The 9,931-nt window shown below is 40.2% G+C and overlaps 1 protein-coding gene across 1 annotated transcript; it reads left to right on the top strand.

The window, feature by feature from the left end:
• Positions 1-166: 166 nt before the first annotated feature.
• LOC107037543 lies at positions 167-3,670 on the top strand. The gene is made up of 5 exons (XM_015256154.1): positions 167-899; positions 1,041-1,088; positions 2,011-2,581; positions 2,925-3,266; positions 3,379-3,670. The coding sequence occupies exons 3-5, from the start codon at positions 2,497-2,499 to the stop codon at positions 3,450-3,452; spliced, it is 501 nt and encodes a 166-aa protein (XP_015111640.1). The 5' UTR covers positions 167-899; positions 1,041-1,088; positions 2,011-2,496; the 3' UTR covers positions 3,453-3,670.
• Positions 3,671-9,931: the final 6,261 nt, after the last annotated feature.

Genomic DNA, 9,931 nt, shown 5'->3' with positions numbered 1-9,931 from the left:
CGAAATTTGGGGGAGGAGTCAGCTTTGTTAAGTGCTCGGTCGGTATCCGCGAATAACAGAAATTCTTCTTATGGGAGATGATAAAGTAGGGAATATGATTCAACTATTTCTGCATTATCCTCCTCTCCTTTTGCGGTGTTTTGAATGTCTGGTAGGACGGGTCAGGTATGGTTACATGCAAATTGTCATATGTGATTACTATGGATCGAAGTTACTACTAAATACTACTGTTGTGTCAGGTGTTATTGTCTAATTAACGATGGTTTCTCGCAATAGAGCAACCCTGTGTATTGTGCCAAATTGTAATTCACCCCTTACTACCCCAAAACACAAAATTCCAACAACTAAATGGATACGAAAGAAATGGATAGCAGCTCTTGGATTTACGGATGTATTAGCACAATCAAATATTGATAAATATGGAGTTTGTCAGGATCATTTCCTAAAATCGGATTATTCGGAAACGTCCAACAGAAGAACATTGATAACCAATCGAGTTCCTAGTATCAATATGCCTTCTGTGATCCAAAATCCTCAAAACATCTCAGACAGGCCGAGTGACCCGAGTGGATCGAACATGCAGCTAGGGGATATCGTTGCAGAGGCCTTGAGCGGTTGGACCATGGACGACAGTGAGAGTTTGAATATCGGAGATTTAGGGGCTCCAATAATCAGTGACCAATCGACTCCATCCAAGACAGAGGAAGAGGTAGTTCCTGACCTTGGAAGTGAACTGATCAAGGCAAGAGAGACAATTGTAGAGTTGTCTGCATCAATTGCAAAAAAAGACAAGCTTCATAAGTGTTTGCAGAAGAAACAAAAACAAACGCAACAAAACTACAGTGACCCAGGGCATTTTTATGAACTTGCAGTTGGTTAATGTCGGGAGGAAACTGAAGGTAACGTACATCGAAGGAGAGATAAAAATTTTAGATCGTCAGATATATGTTATTTAGTCTTTTTCCAGGTTCCTCGGCATGATGATACCCTTTTGTTAATAATGATGGATTTAATCTCGTAATTATTTTTCCATATTCTAGCCTATACGGAACGAGACAGGAGGAGAAGAACAAACGATTGACTCATGGGTGAGACAAGTGATCAATATGGGGATTATTTAATTTTTTTATTTTATTCAATAGCTTGACTGAATGCATCGCAGAATAACGACTACTTAATGACTTGTTCTTGAATTTACACCATTATAACTTTTGCCTTGGTTGTCATTTAAAGAGAAGTTCTGTTCAATATTACAAAGCTTTTTTTATAATATTCTCTCAGGACTTTGTGGGCCCAAACTTTTTGTTATAATTTTTAGAAAGCTGGAAGCTATTGTGTCATGGACATTCATTGAATTTTACCGGTGTCTCATTTCATTTTTTCACTTTGACGCCCGCTAATTGATGCAAGGTGGCATTTCTTTCTAATAATATGGAACTAACATGTCTGAACATATTTATTTTATCAATTAAACTAGTTGTTAAAATAATTGTGAAAGTTGAATGAAAATTAATTTTAGAAAAATCAACCTGTAAGGAATCATTTGTGTATAGATCTTTTGATTTATATCTGTAACGATTGAAGTTTGTTTTCCCAACTTTTTTTGGTATTTGTCCGTTGTTAAAAGCAATTTTGAGATATATTATCAAGAGATATTCTGAATAATAAATCACTCCAACTTCGGAAGAAGCTGTCTGACATTGTTGTTCCCAAATCACTCTATTCCAGGATAAATGCACAATTAACCAGAATTTAACATTTCATCAGTCACGGTTTACCCCTTTACTTGTGATTTTAGCTCATTATTTACTGATTTTCAATTTCGCTATTTAATTTTACGAGCACGGAGAGAATGAGGGATCATAGTGTTATCTCGTTACTGTTTCATTTGACACTCTTATGCATTGTATGGCATGGTAAAAATATTCTGCGTCTTAATTTGAAGATTAAGCATTATATGAATAATTAATCGATTGGAGTTAATTTTGGGTTTTGTGATTGTGTTATTAGGGAAGAAGATACACTCGAGCTGCCAAATTGATGGCAGTGAACTTGATTGATCGATTGATCTCATCCAGATTTATTCTTCCCCAACGTACAACACTTGGTATTGTGCTTCAACAAATACCATATTCAACTGGGCCCACTGAGATAGTCTTTAAAAAGCTCGGAGAAATCAGTAGCCAAATGTCAGAGAAAGAAAAATATGCTTTCGTCGTCTGGGATGAAATGAAATTGACATTAAACGCTCAATATAATCAATTTAAGGATTTAATTGTTGGATTTGAGGATTGGGGATTCCTCCGCACATCTCATTTCGCTGATCACGCCCTGGTTTTCATATTAAGGGGAATGAATAGTGGATGGAAAATCCCGATTTTTTTTGGCTTTTGTGATTCGGCAACTAGAACTGAAAATCTATGTCGATGCCTTGAAATTCTCGTTGGAAAAGTGGAAGAAACAAGATTCCATGTTGTTGCCACGGTTTGCGACTAGATGAGTAGTAATCTCGCGACAATTAAAAAATTCATCGAGGCTAGACATGAGAAACGCGAAAATAATAACTTGAGTCCAGCTGATGGTGAGTCGACATTTTTATCTACCATTCATACACGTATGGAAAACTTGTATAGAAAATCCTAGCGCATTTTTTCAATAACAGACAGAAGAAAAAAAAAAGTGAAAATAACTGAAAATTTATGCCAAAGAATTACTATGGGGAAAAAAATATGAAGAGAATAAATTTCATAGAAAATTCAAAATTGATTGATTATTTTTAAATAACATTCTTGTAATGAAGAGAACGCGTGGAAAAGCTGCAATTCCCATAGAATTTCCTAGCGAATGCGCTTGATTTTTCTCTCGAATTGTATCAGACGTGTATTTGATTTAGGACCAAATCTCAAACGAATTAATTGTTACAGATATTATAGAAATTGGAGGTCTTGAATTAATTCCAGTCATATGTCCTTCTCACGGCGTGAAAGGCACAAGAAACAATTTCATTAATAAACACTTGGAATTCAATGCCAGCAGAGGTATGGAAGAGGAAAAGCCATTAGAAGATCGTCAATTTGCTAAATGGGAGATCATTGAAAAAGCTTGGAAAATCGATACCACGTCGAATACAACTAAAAATGTACTGAATAAGCTCACAGATGCTCATATAGTTGAGGATAAGATGAAGAAGATGCGAGTGAAGAATGCTGTCCAGGTGCTTAGCAAGAGTGTTGGCGACTTCATTATGTATCTTACGAAGATTGATGGTCAGTAGTTGATTACAAAATGTTTAAAATATTATGATGACTAGTTTTTTCATCCGCGGCGTTGCTCGAAGTTGATCAATTTTTAATTTGTGGATTATCATGTTGTTTCTAGGTGGTGTGGAGACTCGTGGAGGACGTACCAGAGAAAGAAGGAAGAGATACAGCCGAAGTCCTCTATTTCTTTAACGATCTCTTTGATAGCGTGAATGGATATCTAGAAACGGATTCAAAAGCATCATTGAGATGTATGGTGACGGCAACAAGTGCTCATCATGAATTTTGGAGAGGAGCTCTTATCGTATTGGAGAGAATGCAATTCGTTGATCCGGTGTCATTGAAGTGCAAGTTCGTACCGACCCTGAACAGTTGGCTTCTAATAATCAAGGGATTTCAGAAGTTGTGGATATTATTGGCATCCAAGGGTTTCACGGAGTTGAAGACGCGGTTGATCAGCCAAGATTTGCTAGAGAATTTTTTCGGTTGTATCCGCGCTGCCAATGGCCGTAATGTTTCTCCTTCATGTTGGCAATTTGTTGGAACCTATAAATCCCTTCTCATCACCAACATGAAGAGTCCACAATCCATTGGAACTAATTGTGAGAGTACCTATGACGGTGATATGCTTTTCACGGTAGAAAAAACAGTGAACACTAGTGACGATGTTGACGAGATCATTGCTGATACGGAAGAAGAAACAGAAAATCTCTTCAGTCCCGAGGAGATATCATCGGCATCTGCAGACAATTTTGAGGAAAATCCTGTGACTAGAGTTACATTGCTGAGCTCTGCAGCAAAAGTCACCCAACATCTGCTGAGAAGTTCAACTGTAAAGACGTGTGAAAACTGTAAAGCCTCCTTCAATCAATCTACATCAGCAAATGACAACACATCCCCGTTTATTAACTTTTATGAAAGTGTATAATTACGATTGGATAAAGTCATGCCTTTCGTTTGCCATTTTCGACACATTAGTAAGATTTTAGCGGAAAAAGTACACGAAGATGTGGATAATAAATGGATTGTATGTAAAGAACGAGAACACAGGGAAGTTCTTCAAAATGAAGCCGTCACGATTATAACCAGGGAGTACATTACCACCTGGTGCACTATGATCAATCGACATCTCAGGGGGAGAGCAACGAACATGCGAAATAAACTTATATTCAACAGAGCAACAAACAAATTCGAGAAGAGCCTCAAACATCAGAACCGCTGATTATGGCCTCAAGGCTCATCATCGTTTACATCGGAACCGCTGATTATTTCCTCATCTTTTGGACGAGGTCTACAAGGACTAAATGATTCAATTAATTAATTTCAACTCTCTAGAGCGTCCCAAGAAGCACGCAAAACTTTTAAAGACTCCAGAAAGGCCTCAGGTATCTCCAACCTCCCCTCCTCGATGCTCCAGGGCTTCAACTCCCCCACAAAACCTTCAAGAAATCGAGATGGAGACCATACAAAATACAAAAACCATACAAAAACTCCCCAGAAATACTCGGCAGCTCAATCCTCTCACATTTTCCAACGCAATTTTTTGCTCCTCGAGGACTCACGAGCGGAACAGATTCCCTAAGAGTGTATCAAGACAGTCACGACCCAAAAGAGCCTCCCCCTCTCCCAGAAGACGTAGAATCTCGAGATCTCCACGAAGCCCCTCTTGTTACTCTCATTCTCGCAGCAGAAGCCGTTTCAGATACTCCAGGTACACATTCCGACGTTACCTCTCACCTTCCAGATCACCAAGACAAGTTTCAACATCTCCAATCCGTAGAAATAGAACAAATAAATTTTATGACCGGAAAAAAACTCGTTGCAGGTCTAGATCTCCACTAAAACGCTCTAGGAATCTGTCAAAACGCTTCAGTAGTCGATCCAGAAGGTCAACCCTATCATATTTAGCAGTTACAAGACATTCAAATCGTTACAGAGATGTTTACGACGATAAAAAACGTTCTCGCGACAGACAACCTGAAAAAAAGCCTAAAAGAAAATTCAGATCACTCCATCGAAATCAACGAAATCCAGGCTAATAACCCCAAGGATATCATTGAGATGATCTAGTGAAAACGAAGCTACCCCTAAGGATGACGACCCCAAACACGAGGACGAAAAGAGGATAAGAGAGCTGAACACCCTGAAGCAACTGCAGAGTAGACTGGCAGCAAAACCCAGAGAATCGTCATTAGGAAAATGTCTTAAGTAAAAATCGAAACCGAAAGGAAAGATGAGGGGGTCCTGGACATGGCACTTCCTGCAGAACTCACTAAACCCTTGATTTCAGTGGTTAATGAAGTTGTGAGACAGAAATCACTGGATTGTGATGGGAGAATTGAAGAAATCTCCAAAAAAGCTGAAGAATTGAACAGAATTCCTGCTGTGAAATCTGTTGAGTCCAGTCGTTCACTATCTCCAGTACTATTGCTGACTCGAGAGGGAGCTGAAGAGCGTACAGAGAGTGGTTTTGGAAAGATCGAGGGTGGAATTAAACTGAGATCTCCTTTAGACTTGTCTTCCGTTAGTTTGAGAGCATCTAGATCTTCTGAAAAGAAAAAAATCTTACTCAAGGTCGCCTTCTAGGACTTCTTGGAGGTCTCTAACGAGGGATAAGAGCTCCAGGAAGTCGAGATTGAGGTGAAGGGAGAAATCAGTTTCACCTCCTGAACGATCTAGGGCTGGGTCCAGGGGACGGACTGTTTCTGCAGCCTCTCTTTCGAGGTTAAAGGGATCACGGAGGTCCAGGAACTCTTCAGGATTGAAGAGATCGATCTCGAGGTCCGGGTCGATGTCCCTGGAGAAGATTAGGAGCAGGAGCAGGTCCTGTAGCGAGGAGAAGAAGTCGAGAAGTTCTGAATCTAATTCTGATCTGTGCCGAAATTGAGGAGGAGGTGCAGGTCGGAATTTAGAGAGTGTCGGGGGTCCAGGGCGAAGGGGAAGAGAATCGCAGTAAGAGTAGTTCTGCATCTTCAAGAAGGTGAGGAATTAATTGAGAAAACATAGAGCTGGGTACGATTTCATGGAAATCAAATGTGAATATACTATTTTGAATAATTCCTCGATATGAAATACCACTTGAATTTTTTTTTCTTCTCCTATAAATACCATTTGAAATAGTTATTTGGGATTAATTATTTTGTCCAACTAAATAGGATTTATCTATTTGTATTTCTAAAACTCAATTAAACAGACATCTTCTCACCAGTGCAATAAAATATTGTATGTTGTAGAGTTATCCAACGAACAAAAAAATAGGACTAACAAACAAAATGACCGCTGCTCATGAGTCCACTATAATCGTTAATCAAGTGGAAATAATTTAATAAATGAACGTCAGGGGCATCAGAACGAAGCTATCACAGAAATCACAGATTTGCCGGAGGTGAAGATGAACATAGCAGTCCTGAAACGCGTTGATCCATACATCAGGGATATCCTGGAGACAGCAACTCACGTCGCACTTTATATTTTCAATGCTGACAACAATGAATGAGAGAAGATAGAGATCGAGGGGGCATTATTCGTACATTCGACGACGGCAGAGCCCTATCACAGTATCTTCATTATGAATTGCCTAAACAGTAGATCGAGATGGTGGTAAAAATAGCTGCTGCTTCGAAAATGCTGTTAATGTTGCACATCTTTCTGCACCACTGGGGTTCGATGTCACGTCTTAAAGTGTTATGGACTCTTATGCTGATACGAAGGTAAATACAGGACATTCTCAACCTGGTGGTCAGTCAATCCCAAGTGTACACGCAGTGAGTGAGACGGAGTCATTTCCTGGCGCGTTTGATGTCGCACCCAGCACCCAGCAGCTCACACATTAGAACACATAAAAAAGCAGCCAAGATCAATTACCCTCCAGCCCCAGCAGCCAGCATTCCTCTCAAACCTTCCCCCAGAAATAGTCCCCACCCCCCAGTACATACTGCAAAACACATCAGTCATCAGTAAAACGAAGAAACAAAGTAATATTACACCGTAGCAGGAGTCTGTAGTCGAAATCCCAGAAATCAGTCAGAATCCTGATGGAAGACAAGGACTATCCAATCAACGAGACCCAACTGATTGAATTACTGGATACAACAATAAACAAAGTCGACTCCATATAGAATTCCTCGAAATACACGGACAATTTGATTTATCTTCGTTGCATGCTAGATTACATCGAACGAGCTATCCCCGGTGCCAACCGGAAGACTCGAGCAACGAAGATCATGAAAGACATTGATGAGTATATCAAATACAAGGGGCCTGAAAGTATGGACTCTCACGAGGTACATACCTCGGGCGAGGAAGGACGTTGAGTGGGTGGCCGCCCAATGTATTCGTCAATCTCCTTATGTCTACGACCCTATACCCAATCTGAATACCCTTGTCACACTCCAACACCTCCTATTATACATTATTTCAATGGCTAATTCCCAAGGACGAAACAACAACATCACAAAACAGAACACTGAGCTCAGATTCCTTCTATGGAACTGTTGGAGTATCCGCAGAATCAAAGAGGAACTCCTCATGATCTTACAGAATGTCGATATTCTCATCCTACTGGAAACAAGACTCTCACCGAAAAGTACACAAACTCACGAGTACTGATATCCTGGATTTATCACGTAGGGGTGGTAGGGGCAGGGTGGACCCTCGGAGCAAAGTGGACCCCCTCGAATAATTCTCAAGTTGGGGCAAAGTGGACCCTTTCTAATATTATTATTATTTTGTTTTGCAATTATTCATCACAATAGATGCTAATAATATAAATGCAATCTAGAATACACATTTTCCAACTCTATCACACGTATTCTGCGTATATATAACCAACTTTCTTCATAGTTTACATAGTTTGTTATGTTTTTTTAAAATCAAAGTTGATTGTCAATTAAAGGAATACACTGTGAGGACAAATGTAAATTTCCGTTAACTCCTCTGGTGACAAATGTGAACATGAAATATGAATTTTTAACCGACAGCGAACGCATTCTGTCCATCCAGTTGGGGAACATATCAATGTCTCTTGACAAAGGGCGCAAGAATTGTTGGAATCAATGTTGTGGCTATCACCAGTATCGCTTGGCACTTCAGCAATATTTTGAGACTGTAATTGTACAATTTTTGTGGCATTTAGACTCTTCTTCGAACACACAGGACACGTATAATCATCGTCACACTGCCCTGGTAATACGTTTGCGCACACCATGCGTGCCAACTTATCGCAAGCATCACATTGGATCCAGCCCTTTATTCCTTCCCAAGATTTTCCTTCACATAAATCACATAGCTCATCAACAGAGTCTTCCTCCTCTGTATCCTCCACCTCATTTCCATCAATCCCGCTTTTCTCCATTTGTGCATTCTTCAGTTCTAAAAGGTACTCGTCGGTTGTTTTCGCAGCCGTTTTTCCTCTGGTTCTCCTCTTTCGTGTGGCATTGTCTTTGGCTTTAGGCATAGGAAGAATTTCTTCCAAAGAAATCATAAATCCTTTCAAGCAAATTGATTTATTCGCTGAATTCCTATTAAAGTATCTTTAATGCGATTCATTGTCATCACCTTCTTTATCTTCAGTGCTGGACAGGGCAAGACGGATACGTTTGCCTTTGCTCCTACTCTGGGAAGTTCTCGTTATATGTTGTCTCTTTGGATCCGGGATTTATTCTACACGTCTCTCCTCGGAATTTATACGAACTTCCCTGATACGTTTAGACACTTCTCCTGGTCTTTCTCTGTTTGTTACAGTTTCCTGAGAGTCAGACTTACTTTCATTGAATAACTCACCAACAGAAGGCTGAGGTGATAAATCCCCCGAGCGATCCTCGAAGGTTAATCCCCCAAGATGATGACGTGATTTTTGCGGGCAAACTTTATTAGTGCCATATTTTTGACGTGGCTCACGTGTCCGTCCAATGTGAGAAGTACTGGATTGTTCGCAGTTGGTTTGACAAGAGAAACCTCGATAACCCCGAGAATAATATCAACATCTTCTCTGATAGTCTTAGCGCACTTCAGGCCTTACACCACCCAAAACTCATCACCAGAGCCAACGAGCATCTCCCACGTGGGCATAGCAGGCAATGAACATGTTGACGAACTCACCAAGCGTGCCACCACACATGAAGAAGCCGAAATATCACATGTTTCATTCACCGACTGGGCTGAACTATTCAAATCTAAGATGTTCCAAGGTAGCGTATCCCACTTCACCGAACAGAGCCGGTCCAAGGGCACCAATTACTTCGATAAGTACTACAGTCGCCGGTTGAAGCCCTGGTTCCATGGACGCAAAAAGCTGTCGAGGGGAGACATTGTCTGGGTAAGCAGGGCCCGCTGCAACAACTAATGCCTGGCAAGCTCTCTAGTTCGAGTACACATAATTGGACAGTCTGGCTGCCCTTGTGGCCATCCTGATCAAAATCTAGACCATGTGCTCTGGCAGTGCACTCTTCACACCGACTATAGAAATACCCTATTGAGGACAATCAGCAGGTCCAACCATAAAAGCCATTACTGAATTCCTTGGAAGATGTGACTTAAGAGTATAAAATGTAATCTAAATACTGAAGAGAATATTTGTTTATTGTATATAATGTATAATAATCCATTATAAATTTTACATTTTTTTCCGTCTGCTGATTAAACCCGAAAAGGGTTTGAATGAAAAAAAAATC

This window comes from Diachasma alloeum, unplaced genomic scaffold (genome assembly GCF_001412515.2).
Source record: "Diachasma alloeum isolate Michigan unplaced genomic scaffold, Dall2.0 Dall_scaffold_00255, whole genome shotgun sequence".
In the NCBI taxonomy this organism is placed as follows: Eukaryota; Metazoa; Arthropoda; class Insecta; order Hymenoptera; family Braconidae; genus Diachasma; species Diachasma alloeum.
Note: the sequence above shows the minus strand (reverse complement) of the source record. Positions and strands in the feature narration are given on the sequence as shown.